General features: G+C 53.5%; 1 protein-coding gene across 4 annotated transcripts in view; it reads left to right on the top strand.

Moving 5' to 3' along the window:
* SLC6A6 (solute carrier family 6 member 6) overlaps positions 1-25,161 on the top strand; it is a 74,658-nt gene that overhangs the window by 15,681 nt on the left and 33,816 nt on the right. For 3 of the 4 annotated variants that reach the window (XM_028127968.2, XM_008152429.3, XM_054729825.1), the window contains one exon: positions 24,289-24,531. In XM_028127968.2, the coding sequence (XP_027983769.1) occupies positions 24,303-24,531 (229 nt within the window). In that variant the 5' untranslated portion in view covers positions 24,289-24,302. Of the gene's footprint in view, positions 1-15,245; positions 15,427-24,288; positions 24,532-25,161 lie in introns of those variants that run through there. The other variant, XM_054729824.1, reaches the window with a different exon arrangement.

A 25,161-nucleotide genomic window follows, 5' to 3' on the forward strand; every position in this document is an offset into this window, starting at 1 on the left:
GTCCTTTCAGGGTCACGTTCTCCGCTTACTAGCTGGCACCAGGGCAGGGGGTCATTAGTCCTTTCTCTGGGAAAGTGGCGTGCTTGGTGAGCGGGGACAGGCTCCCCTCGTGCTGGCCCTGATGTCAGCCATGGCATCGCTTGTCTGGTTTTTACTGCTCCTCTGGGCCTGGAGCTGGAACACAACTGAGGCCTAGATGTTATTCCTATTCCTAGGGGTTAATGCTCAAGGGAGTGTTGTGCAAGGGCCTGCATGGGAGTCGAATGAAGCCACTCTTTAGCCCCTATTCCTCCTCCAAGGGGGTCTACCGCATGACTGGCGACATGCCAGGCGAGGAAAGGTCAGGGGACGGTCCGAACCTCATGACCAGCGATATGCTAGGGAGGAAAGATTGCCCTCGGGGCGAGGTCCTAGTTTTCCCAGTTTTGCCTGTTGCTAGGCACCCAGGTGACCTTCTGTACCTGGCTCTTCCTCTTTGCTCTGCTCCTGTCTGTGTGACTGCCTACCATATAGCCCATATATGATCTTAAAATTTAAAATGTTCTTTCAAAATTGAACGCTCAGTGTGGCTGTGCTTGGGAGCCAACTTCTCCCTGCTCCCCTCTCTCCCCCCTCCACATATTTCTGATCATTTTTCTGGGTCTTGGGTCTTTTAAGTGAGGGGTCCACAAACTTCTTAAGGGTTCTCACCTCTGCTATGGTAGCTAGAATGCAAAGCCAACATGCAAATGATGGGTGTAGCTTTGTGTCAGTAAAACTTTATTTACAAAAACAAAAGTGTTGGATCTGGCCCAGGGCCCCTAGTTTGTTGACTCTGTTCAGATTGGTTTTCATTTGTTGGGTAAATCAGTTGGTTAATTAATCCCCTAGTGATGAGGGATTGGCCTTTTGCAGTTTCTCTTTCTTATAAAGCACTCTGCTGAGAACATCTTTTTTTTTTTCCTTCCATGCTAATTTTAATTGTGGTAAAATACACATAACATAAAATTTGCCATCCTAACCATTTTTAAGTGTACAGTTTGTCAGTGTTAAGTATATTCAGTGTTGTGCAACCAATCTCCGGGACTTTTTCATCTTGCCAAACCAAATGCCGTGAACATACTACACATGGGTCTGGTCAGCACATTGGAATTGCTACCCTAAAGGGACTGTGTATTTGTAAGATGCTGGGCACCAGTGTCACCAAATTTTCGACCCTCCAGAAATTACCCTAAATGACAGCCCCAAGACATCAAGTGGTGGCACCTCCCTGGGGAGTCCCTGCCTTCAAGGCTTTAGGGAGCAGAGGATTTAAAACAATCCATCCAGACTAGTAGCCCCCAGTCTGCTAGCTTCCTCATTTGGGGAAGAAAATAAAAACTCGGTAAACAGGAAATGCTATGAATAATGGGCCACACTCAGAGATTGACGAACACACTGTTTCGAGAGAGGTGAGGTGTGGTTAATGTCCAATGAGTCTGGGTGTAAATGTCATTTGGTCTCTACCTCACTGTGGGACTCAGGGCATGTCAGTGAACTTCTCTGGGCCCCCGAGTCCTCTGTCAAAGGAGGCGTGATATAGAATGATGTAGAATCTCTCTTCTCTGGTTGTTGTGAGAATCAGGGAAGAAAAACTATGAAAGTTCTCAGTACAGTGACGGACACTTAGCAGTTACTCAATAAATGGTAGTTATTATAATTGCAATTCCTATTGCTACCATTATTGTAACTATTTCTGATGCTTCTAGTTCAGAAATATATGGTAGTCTGAATATATGGCCAATAATAGCCCTTTGCAATTCTCAAAAATGTATTTTATCTCTAATACTTATATTATCTTAGAGCGTTATTACTATCCTCACGTAACAGGTGAGAAATTTGAGGCACAAGAGGGCAGTGGCCAACTCGAGGTCAGCCACACATCTCTGGCGTGTAGTCTCCTACACAGCAGCTGCTGGGAGGTGGGGCCTCTGGGTGGCGGGGCCTCTGAATGACAGGGCAGTCTGGCGCCTCCCTTTCTGGTTGCACCTGTGTCAGGAGAGCATGGGTCTCAGGTGGAGAGAAGATTCCTTTGGTGTATGTTAGCAAGGGATCACTCAGAGACTTCTTCAAGGAAAGCGGTTACAATTCGAATGTGTGGGTTTTCCCACACCGCCACGCACTTCTCCCACACAGGTGGGCGTCCTATCATTGAACTCAGTTCTGATGCCGTCTGTCTGGTGACAGTGTCAGATTCCACATATTAAGGGCTCAGTGCCCCTCCCCCTTCACACACCAATTGCAAGTCCAGGTTGTCACCTAAGACCCAACTGGCTATAGATGGGAGGTTCCCATGACCTCCTCCTTGGTTCTATTTTGCTAGAGTGACTCACAAGACTCAGAGAGACACTTCACTTACCAGATCACTTGTTTATTATAACAGGCTGTCACTCAGGAGGAGCAGGAGGGAAGGGATGCCCAGGGCAAGGTGTGGGGAAGGAGCACAGGGCTTCCACGCTCGCCAAGCACGCCACTTTCCCGGAGTCACCAACCCGGAAGCTGTTCGAACCCATCCTTTTCTTTTCTTTTTTTTTTTTCATCCGATTGTTGTTTTTTTATGGAGGTTTCCTAGCATGGGCATGACAGATGAAATCATTAGCCATTGGCCATTGGTTCAACCTCCAGCTCCTCTCCCTCCGCCATAGATCCTGTGAGTGGGACTGAAAGTTCCAACCCTCAAATCACAGTGGTTCTCCAAGCAACCTGCCCCCATCCTAGGCCACCTTCTACCAATTGCCTCATTAACATAACAGAAGATACCCGGAACTGATCTCCAGAGCAAATTCCGGGGATTTTTAGAGCTCCGTGCCACGAATCGGGATGAAGATTAAATATATGCTTCTTATTATAAATCACTTCATCACAGAGGCTTTTTTCAGAGACTGACAGGGCCTTTCAGAGACCAGCGCTTCCCATGCTGAAACCTGAGAGAAGTTTTTGAAAGCTATTCCCATCTGTGTCCAGAAACTCAGGCTCACAAAAGTAGGAGCCTCCTGGGGCTGCTGGTAGCCTCTGGGCCTGGGGTTTCGCTCTCGGGGCACCCCTCAGGGAGGGTACCCTCGGTCATGTCGATGTGAGAATGTCCAAAGCTATAAAGAATTCACCTAAGATTTTATTTGAGCCAAACTGACATCAGTGCTGGGAAGCACATTTCAGATGCTCCTGAGAACGGCAGTGTTGCAGTTTATTTCATGCATTTGGAGTTCAGGAGGGACCTTAAGGAAGATTACATCAAGGTCCGAGAAAGCAAGGTACAGGGTAGTTAAGATGCTGTGCTCCCTTGAGGTGATTGCACCTTTGAGGGGTCTGGAAAAGAGGGTTGCTCTTTAGGCATTTCAGAGGTGTGCTAACAATGGACAGGGCTTGCTTAAAAAACTTCTGCTAAAGGAAGTTATAGGCCTGGGATGTGAATTTGTGGTCAGATCACCCGATGAGGTGACTTTCCATAGAACCTCTTTTTATGTAGTTTCACAGTCTTATTCAGACCCAGCGAGGGAAGGGCCTCAGAGCCTCTCGCAGCACCTGGTGTGCTCGCCTGAAACGTGGGTCTGGACCCATTTCCTCAGGGTGGCTGCTGACCTTCCCCTGGAAAACACAGCTTTGCTTTCAGGAGCTGGGTACTCGGGTGGGAGGGGTCTCCCTCCCTGAGCTGGGTGTTGACTGTAAAAGGGACAAGAGGGCTGGCCCCCACCTCAGCCTGGCAGCTCAGTGGCGCCAAAAAGCACTCTCACCCTCCTGCCTTTGTCCCTAGGAACAGCCATGGGTAGTTTGGGGTCGCCTGCTCCTCTGCCCCTCATTCCCAGCCCTGACTCAGCTCCCACTTCACCTTGCACATTTGTGGGTGCTCTCTGACCCCCAAATCCTGCCGTCTTCTCACATCATCCTGAGCTCCTGCTCCGTGCAGTCCCATCAGGGCTGTCGTGTTGCCATAGTGAGGGGGATGTGGCTCTTATTCATATTTTTCAGGGTCGAGTGGTGCTGTGAGCCTCTGCTTGTCTTGCTGTTTTTAGTCTTTTTCTGGGTGTCCTGTCTGCCCTGACCATCTCTCACACATGAGGTCTTTCTCTTGTTCCCTAGGTGACTGGGGCCCAGAGAGAGACTGGGTTCCAATGAGGAATCTCGGGCTGGGTCCTGATCAGTGAGAAGGATGGCAAGATCCGTTGGCAATGTCTGTCCAGGGTCAGCGTGGGAGAAGGTGGAATGTGATGCTAACGTGACATGACGTCTTTGGCGTGGACACCTGCTTTGGAAAAAATGTGCAAACGGAGGAGCCAGGAGGATGGTGAAATGTCTGTGCAGCCACCAGGGCGAGGCTTCCTGGGTGGGGAGAAGGAAAGGAGCATTTTCATTTTACTCAGGTGGAGGTTTCAGACCAGGCGGCTAGAGTATTCAATTCCTCTTATTTCCTGGGTCTCCTCTTTTGTGTTAGTTTGGGTGTGTGTGTGTGTGTGTGTGTAACACATCCAGATATTGTGGATTAGGTTGCCAGATAAAATGCAGGGCGCCCAGTTAAATTCACATTTTAGATAAACAATGAGTCATGTTTTTTAGTCTAAGTGTGTCCCGTGCAGTGTTTGCGAAATCTGACAAGTTTACCTCTGCAGCCTCATTTATCCAACAGCCCAGGGAGGTCACTCGGTCATTCCCAGGAACTATGACGAACTGCTTCTCGAAGTTTCAGACTGTCCCCATGAATCTCGTGACAGTGGCTGTCGCCCCGGCCCTGGCCCTCTTTGCTCTGAGACTCTAAGACGCTGCTGCCTTGGGCCTCTGTCTCCTCATCCAGGCACCAACGTGTCAGCCTAGTTGGTTTACGAAGTCCAGTTCTGACATAGAGATGCTTCCTGAGCGCCTAACATGCCCCAGAACTTAACTCCTCTGAGCTGAGACAGCCTGTGAGAAGGCTACAATGTTCCCTGCTTTATGCGTGAAGACGCCGGGCTCAAAGAGGTGACTGGTGATGCCACTGGGGCACGCCGAGAAGGAGACAGGCGTGGTGGGCTTTTGGGCTCCCCACCTGCCCTCTCCTTCCCTGGGCTGCTACCCAGGAGGCCCCTGCTGCCCTTCCTGGTTTATTCCCTCTAGACCAGCGGTCGCCAACCAGTGGTCCACGGACCACCGGTCCGAAAGGTTGGCGACCGCTGCTCGAGACCCTCTCCTGCCCTGTGATGGTCTCACACCTGAAGGAACTGAGTCATTTATTCATTTACTCCGTTTTTATTGAGCTCCCTCTGTATACCAGGCACAGTGCTGGGCGGTGGCGATAGAATGGGGAACAAGGCAGGAGGGGAGAGACAAATGATTACACAAACCAATTGTGATTGCAAAATGGGACAGAGGCCCCCAAAACTCAGTCAGTGTGTAAGCAGGAGACGGGGTCTTGTCTCAGGTAGAGAAGGGAGGTGGTCTGGGAATGGGAGCCAGCCCTCCTTCTCATGACCCCGTCTGCCTCCACCTTCCCATCCATCCTGCCCCCAGAGGCTCAGAGAGGTGCAGTGACCTGCCCAAGGTCACACAGCTCCTTGAGATGTCAGGCCTCTGCTCCTCTCAGCACCACCCTTCCTTTCCTGGCATTGCCTAGAGAAGAATCCCTGCTCGGCTGCATCCTGGCTGTGTGGCCTCCCACAAGTCCCATCTCCTGTTGGGCCTCAGTTGACCCGACTGTAAAATGGGGACTGTGATGCCCACTGGGTTAACTGGCCCATATAGGAGAAAGCAGTTTGGTATATTAAAAAGCTTGATGCAAATATTTCTTCTTATTTTTTTAATCCTCTTCCAAGGATATTTTTCCATTGATTTTTTAGAGAGAGTAGAAGGAAGGGGGAGAGACAGAGAGAGAAACATCGATGTGAGAGAGACATATCGATTGGTTGCCTCCCACGCGCGCCCTAACCAGGGCTGGGGATCGAGCCTACAACCGAACTATGTGCTCTTGACCAGAATCCAACCCAGGACTCTTCAGCCCGTGGGCTGACGCTCTATCCACTGAGCCAAACTGGCTAGGGCGCAAATATTTCATATTAATGTGTCTTAATACCCGTAATGAAGTGCTTTCAGGGATAATTTAGGGTTAAACAGTCCAGATACTCAGTGAAGCCTCTCACCCTAAAAGAGAAAATTAGGAAGGCTGACGCTGTGGGAGGTCCCCGGCTGGGGGTGGTGGGGGGACTGCTTCTAGGCACTGATTCCTCCACATCTGAGACCTTCCCTGGGCCAGCTGATCTCTGTGTGGCCAGGCCTGAAAGTGTCATGGCCGAGCACTGGGCCTGCTGGGTGCTTCTGGGGAGAAGGGCTGCCCCCAACTTTTTAAAGAAGATAAATTAAAGAATTATACAGTCTAACGGGGCGAGACTAATATGTGAACATATAAATTACATTAAAATTCGGTGAGTTTTCATTTCGAGTTTTATTGAGAAATAATTGACGTACATCCCTGTGTAAGTTTAAGGTAGATGTACAGCATGTTTGACTTACCTAGATTGTGAGATGATGACCACATAGGCTTAGCTGACATCCATCCTCTCACATAGACACAATAGCCCCTGCTTTTTAAGGTTCCAGGTTGCAGACCTTTTGTTTTCCCTGTGGCCTTTCCAGTCCATTGAGACCTTCACACGTTTGCACACCCCTTTCCAGCCCTGCTGAGTGGGGCAAAGGCCTAGTGAAAATAACTTGACGTCAGGGGAAGTTTGGAGAAACCCTGTAAACATCTGAAAACCGAGAATTGAAAGTCTGTTCATTCTGTCGTCAGAGAGTTATGGGCTTCTCCTGTGGCTCAGGTCCTGGCCGGGTCCTGGGGACCCAGAGATGAATGAGTCTCCCTCTGTCCAGGCTGGGGACTCTCAGGCAAGCGGGGAGACTGATCAGGTGTCCATTGGCAGGGTCTCTTGAAGATGCTTTGGGTACACAAAGCTTAGAAACTTCCCGAGAGGCCTCTAATAGGCTCCTGCCAGGTGAGCACAAGACCGGAAGGGCCTTACTGGCAGAGAAACCACCCATGAAAAAAAAAAAAAAAAAGGCAGGGCAGAGTGAGAGTGTGAAGTGGGCGCTCCCCATGCAGAAGGGGGTGGCGTGGCTGGGTGTTTCCTTCTGGGGAAGGGAGAGGGGCTGGATGGGGCGGTCTAGCCTGCTGACCCCAGATGCCCTGCTGAGTGGTGGGTATTGATTCACTTTGGGGATCCAGCCTAAAACCGGAAGTTCTTATTTAATTCTTCCAGGTGCCCTTAAAGGTAAGGACGGTTTAGTTGTTTTGACAACTGGCTCAGGAAGAAAAACAAAGCCCAGCCCCCACTCAAACACGCTTGTAGGAGAATCGCAGGCTCAGCCAGAGGTCCCAGGAGGAAACCCACTCTAATGAGATGTCTAACCTAGTTTTGCTGACTCACGTGGTTTTAGAAGCATATAAAGTACCTCGGGAGGGGACAGCAGTGCCAGCGAACCGGCTGCTTGTTTGACACAAAACAACCAACCGAGCTGTTTATTTGGTATTTTCCCTGCTGTACGGAACAGTTTGTGTCCGCCTTTCTCAGCACTGGGAGATGCTGAGAAAAGGGGTATAGTTAGTGTTTATTAACTGCTTGACAAGAAAGGTGGCTGATCTTTTCCTGTTCAGGGCCATACCGTTTCTCCTGAGAGCAACTCTAATCCCGTATTGAGGCACTTCCTTGTACCTTCCCTGGTGTAATGCGAGGTGCCCCATTTCAATGATGATGCAACTGAGGCCCCAGAGGGAAATGACATTCCTGAGGTCACTACTTCTTAAGCAGGCAAACGGCAGAGTTAGGTTCCAGCTAAAATCTTTTATGGTGACACAGCAGAGGCAAAAGTGGAACTAGGCAAAAGAGTATTTGGGGAACAGAGTCTCGAGGGGTGTGGGAGGTGCCTGTTGAGGAATTTGGAGAACAAAGCTGGAGCGGCCAGTAGGATCCCTCCTCTCCAGTGACAGTGTTTGGGCAGGAATTATTTAGAACTCGGCCACCTGGGGGTCAGTAGGAACTGATTAAACAAATAAATAGATGAGTCAATTAAAAAGGACAGATTTCTCAACTAATTATAGTTGTGGCCTCAATTCCAGGTATCCTTGCCCTCAAGCAGTAAAAGGAGACTTCCAGATCGCTGGCTATCTATAGGAGGAGTAAGCTGATTAAGTCCTGGTCGGGCCACTTTGCCAGAGGGTCAGGGTGAGGGAAAGCTCAGGGGAGGTTAGGAGGTAGGGGATGTTCTCACGGCTGAGCGGGAGTGAGGTGGACCCGGGCAGTTACATTTCCAAACATGGCCTGGGCTTTGGAGACAGAACCGCTGGATTCCACGCCTCCCTGCATCAATTATTTGAGATTAGCCACATAGCTGCTTAATTGCTCTGGGCAGGCTGAACTTAATAGTTAAAAGCTCTTCCTGGCCTGAGAGGCCAGTATTAGTCATCCCAGCAGGTATACATAATTAAATGGGAAGATCTTTGTGGAGCACTTAGGACAAAGCCTCCGCTAAGTGGATGTTTGGGTGGCTGCGTTCTGTGGTTGAGACTGGCTGCAGCCCAGTCCTTGAAGATGGGGGAATACCTGTGATCTGGGCCCATCATGAGGCGTGAATTCTAACCCAGCTGGCTGATTTGCACAATGACACCCCTGCCTCCTGCCAGCCTCAGGTGAATAGGGGGGCTTTCTGGTATAAAAGCCAGGAGATGTCCCAGCGCCCAGTGGCTGAGAAACCAGGACTCTGGAACCCTTGTCTCTTCCTGGCTGTACAGCTTTGGTCAAGTCACTCAACCTCTTTGAACCTCATAGTGTAAGATATGTCATCTCATAGAGTCATTGGTAAGGACTGGGTAAACTACGGCACCCAAATGCCAGACACTGAGCCTGGCGCACATGTGGGCTTAGCCCAGGGAGCTGGCATTTCTCTCTGTAACTGGCCGTGTATTTGGAAGATTTTCCATTCATCTAGGCATTTCGAGTGTGCTTTATATCCTATCCGACTCTGAAAATGCTATGAAGTCTCATTACCTTGGACTAATTATAGGAGAAAAGTGAGCAGCCATAATCAGTAATTTAAAGAAATAAAAATATTTAGCATGATTAAAAAAAATTACTACTTGCTAGAATTATACCGGCTGCCCATCGAAGTGCCAGGCACACAATGTTAGCTGCAATTATTGTTTCCAGGATTTAAGAACAGCTGGAAAAGAACCAAGGGTTGCTATAACAACAGCAGTCCAGGTCCTCCTCATTTGCTGCCTCCTGGGCGGAGGCCCACCCCCTGCCCTGGAGCACCCTGTGATGCAGATGTGACCACAGGAGGAAGATTTGAGGATTGCAGCTGAGGAATGAGCTACTCGTTCAGCTGGGAGAGGGGCAGGGGATGGTTAGGGAATGGCTTCCTGGAGAAGTTGGCATTTGAAGATGAGACGAGCAGGGATGTGCATTCCTGGGCCTGCCGGGAACCGCCTGTGAAAATGCACTGAGCCGTGAAAGCCCACAACCTCCCAGGCAATGGTTGGTGCATAGAGACAGTGAGTTCTGTGATTAGGAACCCTCTCTCTGGCTTTAGTTCTGCTTAGGGACATTCCCAGTCAGCAGCATGTTTCCGGAGAAGGGAGTCTCTGGGCACCTGGGCTTTGATGGAAGGGGCATTGCGACCTCATGAGCAGATAGGCTGAGGCCCAGAGCCCAGGTGCTGGGCATCTTCTGCACCCTCACAGGCCTCTGATGCACCCCATTTGACTTACCCAGGGGCAAGTGACTTTTGCTTGTCCACCTGGTCCTGGCTGCTCACAGAGCCTCTGTCCCCTTAGAGAACCACCTTGGACTTGCTTCTATAATTCAAGCTTAGAGGTGGGAGGTCTCCAGCAGCTCTAGTTACCTAGGAAACGGTGTCCAGGGAGTCTGCCTGGGTGGGAGAGGGAGCAGGGGACAAACGGGGGAGCCCTTAGGTGCTTCTGAGTTCTGACCCGAGTGGTCCTGCTGGGGGCCTGGTGGGAACAGGTCTTTCTCAGAGGCGTCCAGCTTGGAGCAGGTCCTGGCTCCCCCTGCTGGAAAGTGCTTGCCCAGGTTTCTCACCCCAGACCACCCACCAGTGGGACCCTCTGTCTGTTCAAGTCCTTTGATGGAGCCTCTCGGCCTCTGCACTGACTGAAGATGGGTCACTGGGCGACCAGGAAGGGCATTCCCTCAGGGTCAAGGACTTGCATGGGATTTGGGGCTCTAATTTCCCTGGGCCTGGAAAAGAGCTCCCCAAATAAGTAAGGAGTTGAGCTGGTCCTAAGCATCCAAAGTCAGAGCAGGCTGGAAAGGGAACTGGACGTGCAGAGTCCAGAGTTGAAACATTGGAGACGGAAACTCTTACACATAGGCCTCAGTTTCCCCACCTGCAAAATGGGCACATTGTTGGCATTGAATTTCATGAACTAGTACACATTCAAAAAACAAATCTGGGTTGAGGAGTGGAATGGCCTACCCTGGGGCTGGTAAACTTTTTGTTTTACCAATTTTTAAAAAGTTACCATCTGCTCTCACTAAGATGTTGTGAAAGAAATGACATCTTTAGTACCACCCCTTCCCCCATGCCCCCCCCCCCCCAAATAAAGTAGGAAGGCTGCATTGTTAGCAAGTAGGGCTAATCGGGTTTAAGAAAGGTGCCCAGGCAGTCTCCTTCCCCTCCCCGCCAGGCCTTGACTCAATGCCCTTGGCTTTCTCCTTGCACTTGCAGCTGGTGAAGGCTCACCCAGGTTGGCAGAGGCCTGGCACACTGGACAGCCATGGGATGAAGCTCTGGAATGTTCTGAGAGCAACCACAATGATCGCTCCTGTCTTGCCTTCCTACGAGTAGGCACTTCTGAGATTTGCTCCAGTGTGAATAGGTGGTCACCCTCATGCATAACATCTCGATATGCACCTGGCTGTGCCTGGCTGTGTGCTGAGCGGTTTACTTGCGTCAGTTCATGTGATCACCCCTCTGCCCCGGGAGGTTGATCTACTATCAGCTGCATTTTCTCCTGAGGAAACTGAGGCATAGTAAGCAGGCTGCCCAGGTCACACAGCAGAGCCAGGATTGGATCCCTAGCAGCCTGACTAGAGCTTCCTTGGCAAGCCCCTTCCCCTTGCAGGCTTCAGAATCCTTATCGGTGAACTCTGGGCATGGGGTCCTGGGCTGCTGTGTCATTCAGTGATGGCTCGGTGAGGGGTCTCAGGCACTCAGGGACCTCTGAGGTTTTGAGGCTGCCAGGAGTAGCTGAGGGGTCACAGTATCTGATTTCTGCAGCTGCAGCCATCCTGGGGGACACCTTCCTCTCCCGAAAGTTTTCTTCACAGCTGCCCAGAGTGACCAGTGGGAAGGAAGGAGGGAGGGAGGCTCACTGGCCGCTCTGCTCCAAGTAGCTTGTCTGCAGTTGCCCCCACGGGTTGGCGAGGCCGCTGTGCAGTCCCCTTTCCCAGCAGTGCTCACAGCAAAGCCTTTGTCTGCCCTGAGACTTCCACCTCCCCAGCTTGGCAGGCGCCACAGCCCTGAGGGCTAGAACGGTCCCGATACCTTGTATGGGGGCTGCAGGCCTGGTCTAGCTGCCTGCCCCTCCTCCTGCCCTCTGTCCTGCCATGGGCCGCTACCTGAGATGCTATCCCAACTGCACCCTAAGGCTGGGTAGAGGAGGTGACAGGAGCCTCCCACATTCATGCTCAGATCTCCAGGAAGCCACTAGCCCATGACACCCACATTGCCCTCAGTCAGCAATATACTGGGAGTCGGGGGAGGAACCCCAGGGTTTCCCAATCCTTACCACTGAGGAAGGGGAGAGGAAGTTGGAATAGAAGGGAAAGGGGAATGGGGAGGAGACTGGGGTGAGTGTTAGGGTGACGGCCACATTGCAGAGATGGCTGACCCTCAGTGGAGCCCTGGTCCTGGCTATGTGAGATGGCCTGTGAAGTGCCCAGTGGGCCTGGTGGTGCCCAGCAGGGCCTTGGCTATGAGTCCAGGCTGTCACTGCTCTAGGGAGAGTGTATGAATTTGGCCATCAACTTGATATCTGACACTTTATCCAGGTGCTGTTCTAAGCAGTCTACACATGCTAGCTCATTTAACTCCCATGACTCTCAGAGATATTACTATTCCCATTCTGTATTTGAGGAAACTGAGGCACAGATTTACTTAAGGAGTATGTTTTCTTCTGCCGGGTTGGTTGCCTTCAAGAGAGAGGGGTGTGTGTGTGTGTGTTTGTGCACGCGTGCACCTCCAGGTTGCTGGATCTCCTGGCCACCTCGCCTAAAGCACAGCCCACCGGGGCAGGCCTGGCCTTGGTCAAGCAGTGGTCACTGGCAGAGCTGGGCCTCACTGGGGCCTCCTGGGGCCTTTCCTGTGGTTGGTTCCCTGTGCTTGAGTAGCCGGCATTTTAGGGACAGGTGTTTCTCCTTTTGGGAAGACCCTACCTGCTGCCTCTACTTTAGGGAAAAAGTGACCCCCCCCTCTGTAGGGGTGACACCCGGGGGGCAGGGGGCCCAAGTCCCAGGCGATATAACTTGTGCCTCGTTCCTGTCTTTGGAGACGCTGCCTGAGTCAGCTAGACTCCGGGCCTCGCCAGACTTTGGAGCCAGGCCCAGGCTTCCTTCTCTCCCCACTGGGTTGGGGGTCTGTGATGCATGGATCCCACATACTCCACTCAGCTCTCTGCCCCAGAGCCCCAGGGAGTCCACCTGACAGCCCTCACCTGTATTTCTCAAGCTCCTTTTCACTTGACCGAGCAGATAAAAGGAGTGTTGGCCTTGTCCTGGGTTCATATTCTGGCTCTGCCACTCACTGGGTAACCTTGGGCCAGGTCCTCTCACCTCTCTGAGCCTTAGTCCCCTTGTTGGTAAACGGGGGACAAAAGTGCGCACCCCAGGGGAACTGTACGGAGCCGTGGCAATAGGGCATAGGAGAACCACGGTGCAAATGGTTCCTGGGGGAGGCCCGGGACCTCCTGGGGCTGGGGAAGTGAAACGGAGCTGGGCCCAGCCCCCAGCTGCTCAGAGCCCGGCAGGGGAGACTGTCCACGTGTAACACGTGCGCACGCATGCACACATGCACACACGCACGCATTATCCGTCACCAAGTCCTTTGTATAGGCTGCTTTTGTTTTATGTTTTACCAAGTGTCGCCCAGTTCATTAGCATCCCCGTTCCCAGCCTCGCCTGATTCTAAGATTCACTGGGAGTCTGGGGCTTGGTTTTCCAGCCTTTCAGTAAAATTCAGACTTTGTAAGTTTGGGGTGGGCCAGCCACCTGTCATTTTGGCCAGAGTCCCAGGCGATGCCGATGTTCAGGCACCTGGGAGGGTTTTGGTCGTTCACCCGCTCTGCCCAAGAACCCAGGAGCTTCAGCAAGGGACGGTTTTACAGATGCAGAAACGGAGGTTTCCCAAGGAGAACTCTGAATTTGTCATACAGTTCTCAGCAAGAGCCCAGCAGTGGCAATAGGGCAGAGGAGAACCAATGGCACATGAAAACCTGAGGGAGATGGGGCTGTCTGGGCTGCCCTGGGCGGGGGGCGGGGGGCGGGGTGTTCTGCACACGTGGGAAAACCACAGCAGAGAAATGTCTGTCCTCCCTCGAGCTCACCCCGACGCTGGTGTGGACTGCAATGTGAGTTTTATTCCATTCGGGGGGAACTGTGCTCAGATGCTGGAACACATCCCACTCGCTAGCAGAGAGCACCTGGGGCCCATCCTTCCTCTGTGGACCTCCCTGCCTGTGTCCTCAACGGCTGCCATTGCTGTAGTCCCGATCAAGGAGCCCTCACAGCTAAAAGGCAGAAGGTATTTACTCCTATATTGAGTGTCCCCAGAGTCCTGAGCCCTAAATGCTCTGTTTGACCAATATTCACAGAGCGAGGCTCTGGGCAACAGAAGAGCAAACAGATGATGGCAACATGATGGGCTGGTGAGTGTGGCCTGGCCCATGGAACCCACGGCACAGCCTTTGCCCTGGGGTATTTATTGCCGTGAGTTACTTGGGGAACAGTGTGCGTGGCTAAGGGAACAGCATGAGCCGAGGTGTGGTTTAGTAGTCCCTGGAGTCTTGGGTGGGCTCCAGATGGCGCAGGACATTTGAAACTTGACTTCCAGATAAGTGACCAGTCGTCCAGACTAAAGCGCCTTCGCTCTGAAACGGGGGCACCGGCGGCAGACTTTGTGGGTCCATCACCCTCCGTCTTGCTGACTCCCCGGCTGTTCCATTCTGCAGGCACCACACTGCCCTTGAGCTAAATTTCTAGGTTAGGGTGAGGTAAGCGTGGCACTAGGAAGTTAGACAAAGTCCTTCCTCCCTGAGGAGAGACCTGTTTAAAAGAGGAACAACTAGAACGAGAACGGGGAGCTTGTTTACAAACACTTACTGAGCTGGGAGATTTCACACGCCATCGAGGAGACATTACGCCCACCTTACAACGGGTGACCCTGAGCCCGAGAGGTGACTGGCCCAAGGCCCTACGGCAGAGAGTGCCCTGGCCGGTTTCCACGGAGCCGAGTCCCGCAGCGCTCTGGTGTGGAGGCGGCTGGGAGTGGCTGGGCAGTGAGTGGGCCCTGGGCCACAGGCGTGCCTTCAGCGGGCCTTGCCACCAGGGCCTGTCTCTCTCCGGTTTCTATACAGCCAGGGAGGGGCTGCTCTTTGTTTGCTTTTCACAGCCAGTGAGAGGAGGGTGGTTTTCGGGTTCTTGCAGCTCAAAAGGGGAAGTTTGAGGAAATGAAAACCAAGCCTTTCTTTTTTTTTCTCGAGTCCCTTTTTGTGGCCTCCAGAAATAATCCTGGGTTCTGCAAAGCCTGCTTCAGGATCATGGCTGACCCCCCCACCCCCACCCCCACTTCCGGCAAAACCAGGCTGAGGCCCGGGGTGGTGGGGAAGCTGACGGGAGAAGAGTGGCAGGCTTGTGGCTGGTGAGTCAGCGCCCGGAGGCTGTTGCCTGCTGACTCACCGCCTGGTGCCTGAAAACAGGCCCCCGAGCGCCCAGCAGACATCATGGCGGCCCTTCTCATCCGCCTAATCCTCTCCTTTGGCTAAGCTTTGGCGATGGCGGCGGCGCCTGGCGTGTGCTGGAAATCGAAGTGGCGTTTGGGGTCTGAACCCCGTCAGACAGGACCCGAGAGGCCTGCCTGTTCCCGGACCCCTGCCTTCCTGTGGCGCAGGGCCCGGCCGCGGGGCCCAGCCAGGTGGTGTCAGGACACTTCCTCCTTGAAGCCTCTCTCATTCCCTCTTGACTCAGACGCGTGCTCCGGTCCTTATGAGCTGGCAGAATAATTTCCGTAACTTTGACAAGACAAGCCCCTCCCCTGTCTCTGGACACTAGCACCTGAGGGCATGCAGGTGACCCTGTGCCCCCTGCAGGGGCCGGCTGTGCAGTAGGTGCTCGGGCCGCGCGGGACAGTCGGGCGTTTCCTCCCGACCAGCTCTCGGTGAGTAAGGGCCTGCTCCGTGCAGGGAGCGGACTTGTCTGAGATCCAGTGGCATCAGAGGCTGACCCTGTTCTTTCCAAACCCACGGGCCTCACCTGTGGGGGGGTGCGGGGGTCTGGACGCCATGCGCAAGAACATTTTCTTCTCTGTGTCCCCGGCGCTGTGGCCCTTGGCCAAGGGGAAGGAGTGCCACTGCCCATCCTTGGCCGGTGCCTCTTTGCAGCCACCTTCAGCCCATCCCAAGGGCGAACTCGGCTCACGAGGAAGAGCCTGGACAGCTCTGGGGTACCCGGGACTATCAAGTCCCCACTAGCAACTGCTTACAGGGAGAAGCCCACATGAGCTTTCCGATCCCCTCTTACTCTGGGAGGGTTGGCCAGGCGGTCGTGGACAGGTGGGGGCTTTTAGCTGAATGTGCTGAGCCTTCGGCGGGGCAGAGCAAGGCTATCAGGGGCTGTCCACCCTTCGAATAAACCTAGGTCCTAACCCTGGCCTCCAGGCCCTGTCTCCTCTCCAGGTCACCCGTGCCCTGTCCCCTCTTTTTCTCTCTTCCCACACTGGCCTTCTCTGTTCCTTTACCAAGCCCAGTGTGGCCCTCTCTGCACACGCTGTTCCCTGCTCTGAGAACACCATTCCCCCTGATGTTTGCAGATCTCGGCTTCAATGTGGTTAAAAGCACAGACCCTGGATGGAGCCGGTCGTCTGGGTGCGAATGAATCCCAGTGTGTGACTTGTGGGCAGGTGGCTCGCCTCTCTGGGCCTCATTCTTTCGTCCAGGCTTCTAAGAGGAATAAATGAGCTGGTGCCTGAATGGGCTAAGCACGGGGCCTGCCCAGAGCCAGTCCTCAGGGAGTGGCTGCCGTTATGAAATGTCACCCCCTCACAGGGGCCTCTCTGACACACCCTGCCCCCTCCTCCCCTCCCCATCCCCCCCCCCCCCCGCCCCTTGCCCCATCACCTACACCTCATTCCGCTTGGTTGTCGTCTACGTGCTGGCCCGGTCGTAACGCATGTTTGTGCTTAGTGTCCATCTCTCCTTCTGGAATGTCAGCTCCTCAGGGCTCATGTCCACACCCCCAGTTCCTGGAGCCGTGCCTGGCACCTAGGGTAGGCTGTCAGTAAATGTTTATCCAGCATGCACTGCTGGCTGAAGCCCCCTGCTCTGTTTTCCCCCCCTGGATATCCGAGATGAAAAGGGGAAGTACCTGCCCTGCGTGACCCAACGGAACTGAGATAGGCCCAGCTTTCTGACTCCTAGCCCACTTTCCTTTCCCGAGTCCATGACTTGCTTGGCTGGTGCCTGGGCCACCTCTGTTTTGGGCATGATTGTGCCCACCTCACCTTCACCTGGGGTGTGGGGGGGAGGTGCCCAACCACACTGCTCCGGCCCCTCTACCCTTCTCTAGGCCCAGCCCTGTGGGGGAGGGGGGAACCTTCTCAGGTCACACACTCCACCGCCCCCCCCCCCCCCCCCCCCCCCGCCGGCCTCTGCAGTTTGCACGTCCTCCTCTTTGTTTCTTCTCTGCTGTCTGCCTGTGGTCTCTGGGCTTTGGGTCAAGGCCTGCCATCTGCAAGGAGATAAGAAAAATATTTGGACCCAGTCCTCAGACCTTTTACCTGCAGATGTTTTTGTGCGGGGATGAGGACCAGGTGGCTGTACACCAGACCCACATCCTGCCCTGCTCCCTACCGGCATTGTCCCAGAGGCCAGTTCTTTGCAACATTTGTCTCTATCTGCCCACATTTTCCTTTGCAATCCTCAGACCCAGAAGTGTCACCTGTTCTGATGGGTCCCTGTGTAGAGCTCGCCCTTGCCCCAGGATGGTGTGGAGTCAGAATTCGGGTGCAAATCCTGGCCCACCGCCTCGTGGCTGGTGACCTGGCCAGATCCTCCCCTTCTCGGAGCCTCCACTTCCTGATCTGGAAAAGGGGAGCCTTCGTGCGGCTTGGGGAGATGTAAATGTTTCTGAAAGCTGAAGGCTGAGCCAGGCAGGTGCTCTCCGCGGAGGTGGGGGAAGGGGTCTCTGAGGATGACCTGAACTTTTATGGGGTGGGAGGTTGCAGTTAGATTAGGGGAGGGAGGACCTTGCCCACAGACACTGAACCCAGGTGGAGAACAAGCCCTGTCCCCAGAGATGTCATGCCGAAAACAATTCCCCAAACAATTCACTTTCACTAGGACCAGAATATTGTCGCTCATTGTTTCGGCTTTGTTCCGGGCAAAACAATGCCAGGCTTCCTGGATGACCTCACTGGGGTGAGCCTTCGGGCCTATGAGGCTGGGCTGGTCAGATTGTCCTTTGCTGTGGCCGCCTTGGGTGACCTGGGGCAATGACAGGACCAAGGGGGCAAAGGGTGTTTGTGTTAGGCCCACACAGGGTCTTAGGAATTGGGAAGTTTGTATGCCCACACACCTCAGATTCCAGCCTCCCTTGAGAAATGGGAGGAGCTGGCCCCGGGGGGCCCCAATCCCAGTAGCTGGAGCGGAGAAGAGCCACCTGTGGCTGGGCTCCCTTTTGCTGCAATCCCTACTCTTCCCTGTGGCCTCCCCACCGGACTCCTGTCCTTTGCCTGCCAAGCCCCTGGAGGTCTTTGAGCTTAGAGACCTTGAGCTTGTCACACCTGAGTTAGCCTGAGTTAAGAATAAATAATACCAGATAGAAGGATACAGATCACGTGGCTCGATCAAATGATTAAATTGTTTAAAGACGTACCTTTATAAGAAAAGAAACACACACACACACACACACACACACACTTTAATTTCTACTTTTCAAAAACAGCTATCCTCGGTAGAAGGTGAAATTGTGCTCTTAACACAACTCACTTTTTGGAGGGAAGGTGCTTAATTGTTAAATGTTTTCTTGGCCGGGATGGTATGTGGCAGATGGTATTACTCATTGACCCCAGCCCTCCTCGCCGAGCCTGTCCATTGCCTGGAATCTGTGGAGACAGTGCTCACAGGAGCCCCTTCAAATCCAGTAGAGAAATGTGGGAGACCCTGTTCACTAGAGGAAGCATCGGTCCATTGCACTGTCCGTTCTGCCTTAGTCCATGGGTTTCATCAGCCCTCCCAGCTCATCCCTGTGGCCCTGGGCACTGACTGCTCCCCAGGTCCCCAGACCCTGCCCCATCTCTGCCATGTGTCACCTCATTTCCATGTTTGCCCTTGCCTACTTCCCTAACGTGTCAGCCCAGTCCAGTGGCTTGAAGTTGGCTTAAAGGCGCCGGGCCTGATTTCACTTTGTGACTTTGCTAAAGCCAAGGGGTTGCATGGACCCTAGAAGCCAAAATAGACCTGGGAGCCATTTGAGCTCCGGGGCCTTATACTTGCTGGATGGGCAGGTGACTTCACCTCTCTGCACCTCGTCATCAAACAGAGATGGGAACAGCCCCATTGAGGGGCCAAGAAAATGCTTGAAAAGCCTTGGCCCAGTGCTGAATAAATGTGTGCAGTCAGTGGCCAATAAATGCAGCCTCTTTCTGTTCCTTTTTTTTTTTTTTTAGCACTCAGGTTACCATGCCTGCCACATGGTATAATCAAGTCCCAATGTGGTCAGCTATTTTCTTCAATAATAGCTAATATTTATCAATCACTTTGTATGTACCAGTACCTATGCTAAAAATTTTATAGGCATCATCCTGTTTAATCCCTGAGAGGTGAGTTTTATTTTCATCCTCATTTTTTAAATCAGGGAGGAAACTGAGGCACAGAGAAGGTTGTCACTTGCCCCAGGTCACACAGCATGGCCATGACCTCTGTGAGCCCAGAACACTGGCTCTGGAGTGGATAGGGAGACTGAAAAGGAGGGCAGATAAGGGGACAGATAAGCAGTGTGCTTCATTCTACAGCCCAACAGGCAGGGGGCTACTCGGGCCTCGGGTTTCCCCACTTGTAAAATGGGTCTGTCATCCAGGTCTCCTTCCTTCCCCAGTTCTGGGGTGCTGGGAGCTGCTTGCCTAACCCCCAGAGGTTTGCTGAGAAATAGAGGTTTGTCCAGTCTGTCTTAGACGCCAGCTGCGTGATAGATCCTTTTGGAGTCTGTGTGTGTGTGTGGTGAGGAAGCGGGAGTAGACAGGGAAGGGAGTAATCCAAAGAGGAAACAGAAAAAGAACCTGTCCTCTTATTTAAAACCCATGGTAGAAGCTCCTGAGTGGTTAAGTCAGTGACAGTGAGAGATTGAATCATTGTTCTGGGGAGCTGTTCACCCGAGAAGGTTCAGGTTCTGCAGTGGGACTTTCCCCAAATCCTTGGATTCGGGTGGCAGATGCCGGAGGAGACGGCCACAGCAGCATCTGCAACTCAATTCAAGGCCCAGCTGGCTGGCCCGTGGGCACCTGGGGCCAGAGGGGTGGGAGGGCACTGGAGGCAGGCAGGCCACCCAGTCCCCAGCCCAGCTCTGCGCTCCCTCTGGACCTCTGCCTCAGGGTCCCCATCTGCAAATAGGGCAGAGGCCTCCTCCTCTCTGAGCTTTGCTCCGGACCAAGGTGGGGAATTCTGGCTCAAATCCCCTTCCCTGTTGGAGCCATAGCTTCCCCATCTAGGAAATCGAAAGCCCCTCTACACTAAGGGTCTTTGAAGAGAGAATAGAAAACTGTTTTCCGTCAGCTCAGCACGGAGTAAGTCCTTGTAGTTTTCAATCAGGGGGAGCAAAGGAACCTCTTCTAAATCCAGTGTCGCTGCCACCAGGTTGAATCTGTCCCAAGTACGTGCCAAAGCTGGCCAGGTGATCCTCATATCAGCCTAAGGGCACAGCCAGTTCTGGCTTCAGCCCCTGGAACAGAGACAAGGAGCTTTCGGCTGGGCGAGGAGGGAGCCTTCATCTTGGAGCCTCTGTATCAGAGCCCGTTCTAATCGCCTATAGCTGTAATCATCAAAGAGGAAGCTCTTAAAATGGGGAATTATGTATCACCTTAGCTACAAAATAGCCATGGGCCTGGCGCCAACGAAAACAGCTCTCGGCACCGGCCAGCACGGCAGCGCCTGCTGGGACGCCTGCGGAGGGAGCCCGTTCCTACGCGCTGAATCACGGGGTGGGCTGGGGGGTGATGGAGAATTAGTGGGCCTCAGTGAGTGTCAGCTGAGATCAGGCTGGGCTGGCAGAGGGCCAGCAGAAGCAGAGCCAAGAATTTGGGCACGTCATGGTCACTGTCACAAGTAGTTTTATGACCTTGGGAGTGTCACTTGGCCTCCCTGAGCTTTGCTGATTTCACCCTGAGTAGGACTGACCCCAAGGTCAGGTTGGACCTGATAATAATTATAGCAGTACTAACAACAGTAATACTAGCAGCTACTATTTAAGGAGTACTTGCCACATGCCATGGACTGCTGTAAGCACTTTCTGTGCACCTCTCTTATTCAGTCCTCAGAACACCCCTGTGAGGTGAGTAGTTATCCCCACTTTGCAGATGAGGACACTGAGGACCGGAGAGGCTGAAAACTTGCCTGAGGTCACCCAGACAAGAAGTGACTGCCAGCTTCTAGGCCAGAGCTCACGCTTTGATTCCTGCAGGGGCCAGGCTATCACTAGAGGGCCTGGAGCATCCGTGCAAGGGGTCAGCCTGAGGGGGATGAACTAAAGATGCTCTGCGGGGCGAGTGTCTGCACTGGGAGCCCCAGTAGGCCTTGGGGAGGAGCTGGTGTTTTCTTCGGGGAATGGTGGAGGGTTGGGCGGGAGGGCACTGTGATCTGAGTGTACTTTACAAGTTGCCTTTAGCTGCCGTGTTGAGAATAGATTGGGGGTTGGGGGGTGGGTGGGCAGATTATCAGCAGGCAGGCCTGTGAGGAGGCTGACTTCCATGCCCTACAAGGACTGTTGGGGTCTGGAGCATGGTGGTTGCCATGGTGATGGAGAGAAGTAGGTGGATGCCAAGAATGTATGAGAGGCAGAATCTGCCATCTTGCTGCTGTGGGCTTTCTATAGGCGCCAGGCTGGTCAGACACCCCAGAGGGGCTTGGAGTGAGCCCCATGAAGGGTGTTTGGCTGTCTGCACCTGGGTGTCCTGCTGCAATGAGTGAGCATTGGGTGAGGTCATGGAGGATGGCTTGGCCTGAGGGAGCCAGAGGCAGGGCTGCTGGCCGTGTGTTCTCGAAGGGCAGGTGATTGCAGCAGCCACAGGTGGGACAGGTGATGATGGTGAAGGAGGAACACATCTCGGGATGCACCCTGGGAATGAGCATCGGGGAAGCCACCACCACACCAGGCACATTTCAGGCCCCAGCTCTGCCCCGTTCAGGCCCTACCCCCATCCAGGCTCACCCATGGGGGTCGGAAAGATGCGGTCCCGAGGGTGGAGAGGGGCCTGGAGGCCTCGCCTTGTAGGAAACCAGAGCCTGGAGCAGAGGAGGTCTCAGGGAACTTGTTGCTACCCCATGTTTCTAGAGGGTTCTCTGAGTGCCAGGGTGGCAAGTGGGTCTGGGCCCCGAGGACAGAGCCAGGACCCTCAGGGTAGCCACGGGAAGCCGACCCCAGCTCCCAGTAGGAAAGAGCTTTGTCAGTCTCAGCTGCCTATGTGAGCAGAAGCTGGCCACTGCCCCCTCCATCTGGCTGACCTTGTGAAGTGCCTTCCAGCTCTGAGATCCAAGGAGAGCCCAAGAGGGCGGAACCAACCTTTCTTGGAGGCTCAGGGGTCATTCCTTGAAAAACATCTTCACTAGGAGGGAGTTGTGTCCCACATCCTCCAATTATGCTCCCATCCAGCCAGCCCACAATGGGTCGCTCAGATAACCATCGGGGGTTGCACAAATTAACACTGGAACAATGCTGGCCGCTCAGGCTATTTTTACAGTAGCCATACGCCCGGCTGAACCCCCGCGTCGCCCCGAGGGAGCAGGGCAAAGAAAGGCCATGCGGATGCCGCCGCCAGTCTGTGCTCTGGGAGACAGAGGAAGGGCTCAGCGAGCCGCCCGGCGGCTCCAGGAAGCCTTTTCTCGGTCTGCTCACCACCAGATAGCAAAACAATTGGGGTCCCCCACCCCGAGCCAGGGAGAGGAAGGAGGTGCGAGGGAAACAGGGGTTCTGTTATGCTTTTGTGCCTCTGCTCCTCAGAGCACGGCCCCTGTGGGCCTAGCTTCTGGTGCCAGGCCAGCACGTCCCCTCTCCACACCCAGGTCCTCGGGCAGCCCCCGCCTCCACCTTGCTCTGCCTCGGGTGGCTTTCTGGGCCAAGCAGCATGGAATGCAAGGCTCTGAGGCCCAGTGACTTGCCGAGACCAGTGCTTGGGAAGTGGCCGAGCCGGGGTTCACACTTAGCACCAGCTGCTTGCAGATCCCACTCAGGGAACCATCTACCCAGCGGTCCGTGCTTGGCGACCTACTGTGCATCAGGCTCTGGGCAGATGGGTCCTTGTCCCTATGGAGACACAACTCTAGTCGAGGAGGAGGCAGTTAACAAGGAAGCAAGGACGTGAATCAAGACATTTTCAGGTAGTGCCAAGCAGTGTGACAAGGCAGACTGAGATGCCCACTGAAGATGTCCTGTGAGCTTGGTGAGCTGGCCCCGGTGTGCCCGTGTGAGGGGCCGCATCTGGTCCCGCTGATGGTGGCCAAAAGGAGTGTGAGCTAAACATGGTCCGAGCTTCCAGTTTTTCACGAGAACCCAGAAATCTTGACTTTTCTCTGAAATCTGATATTTGCAGTGTTGGCCACCAGTTTGGATCATGAAGACAAGTTGTGGCCCAGGCTGCTTGGCTCTGAGCCGGTCGCCTTTGCCATTATCCTTTTCATTCTGCAGGTGGAGAAACAGGCTCAGAGAGGGGTGGGCAGGTCCTCCAGCGCATGTCCTCTGTGGCGCTCCGCCACAGAGGGGTAAACCCTTGAAGGTACCCTCTCCCTCCAGGCTGCGACTCATGAGACTCTTGCCCTCAAGGCTGAGCTCCCAGGGAGAGTGAGGACTCCAGAGGAGGAGGCACAGAAAGCAGAGGCTCCATCCTGGCTGGGGCAGATGTCCTCTAGAATGGGGTCCAGGCAGGGGTGGGCTGAGAGTGACCACAAACAGACTTAGGGATTTGACCTCCTTTGGGGCCTTCCATTGCCAAACCCATCAGGAGTCGGAGGACAGGGGACCTGGGTGACACAGGGGTCAGAGCAAGCCAGAGAACGGATGGAGAGCGGTGAACAAAGGAGATTAACTGGCTTTCTTATATAATCCTCACCGGGGCCAATCCCTGCTTTTTTATGCCGCAGGGATGTGGCTGGTTAATTGCAAATATCTTTCATAAACATCCATTTTCCATACTTCGATGGAAACCCCACTTTCAAATATTGTTTTCATTCCAGGCCGAAACCCCATTCCTCATTCATTCGGTGTTTATCCGTTCCTTAAACAGGTAGGCACGGCCCCCGCGCCCCCCCCCCGCCCCCCGCCGTGCGCCAGGCACTGTGCTGGCTCCTGAGTGAAATGGGAGCTGCCGTTTTCTACGCAAATCCGAAATTTAGAAATAGTATCCATTTCTAGAAAATTCAGGCAGGTGTTATTTGGCGGTGCCTTAGAAGTGCCTGGGTGTGCCATATTTGGTAGAGGTGATGCCAGGCCAGGGGGTGGCTCCGTGCTTATCTGCCTGCCGGTGCAGGACGAGGTATGACATTCAAGGACGGCAAGCATGGGTCCCCAGTGCTTCTCTCAGCAGTTGCTTGAGGGAAGGAGTCTGTCAGTTTCTGAATCATTAGGCCCCTGCTTGCCTAGGAGGGGGTCTGACTCGCTCGGGACATTGTCAGATCAGTGGACAGACAAGGGGCTGGCAGGCCCCCTGCCACAGGTCCGGGCAGGGCAGAGCCGGCCCGTGGGTGAGAAGGGAGAGGCGGTATTGAAGGCACACAGGCTGTTTACCAACCGCACATGGGGTTCTGCTTGGTCCCCACAGAAAGCGAGGAGGAGATGGCCACCAAGGAGAAGCTGCAGTGTCTGAAAGACTTCCACAAGGACATCCTGAAGCCGTCCCCCGGAAAGAGCCCGGGCACGCGGCCCGAGGACGAGGCTGAGGGGAAGCCCCCGCAGAGGGAGAAGTGGTCCAGCAAGATCGACTTTGTGCTGTCCGTGGCTGGTGGCTTCGTTGGTTTGGGCAACGTCTGGCGTTTTCCGTACCTCTGCTACAAAAATGGTGGAGGTGAGTCTGGGCTGGGCAGGGAGAAGGGGGTGGCCTCTTGTGACCTCCCTCAGCCAGCCTGCTGCACCCTCGCCCCGCCCCTCCCCACCTCAGAGGCAGGAGAGGAGCATGCCTGGGAATCAGCTGGTGTTCTGTCAGGGTCTGACTGTGTTACCTTGAGAAGATCCCTTGCCCGCTGCGATCCTTCGGTTTGCCATCTCTGAGGAGGAGTGATGAGGCCATGCCCCTGTCCCCCAAACCTCCGACACTCACATGCTCCCTTCATAAGTGTCCTCTTCTCTTCATGCCTCCCAACCCCTCCTTACGTTATATCTTTTCTAATATTTACTTTGGCTTTTCTAACTTAAACCAAACATAGTTCAAAAGCAAGCTTTGTTTCCCCCATAAATGGAAAAGCAGTATCATTTGCCATAATGGAAAGGTATCCAGGAAAAAAAAAATACAATGAAGATATTTTTTCTTTTTCTTTTTTAATTAAAAAGTTTTTTTTCCAGTTTTATTGAGATATAATTAATGCATAACCTTGTATTAGTTTCAGTTGTAAACGTAATGATTTGATGTATGTATATATTGCTAAATGATCACCACAATATGTTTAGTTAGCATATGTCACCTCAGTTATACATTTTT

The sequence above is a fragment of the Eptesicus fuscus genome, chromosome 18 (genome assembly GCF_027574615.1).
Source record: "Eptesicus fuscus isolate TK198812 chromosome 18, DD_ASM_mEF_20220401, whole genome shotgun sequence".
Taxonomy (NCBI): Eukaryota; Metazoa; Chordata; class Mammalia; order Chiroptera; family Vespertilionidae; genus Eptesicus; species Eptesicus fuscus.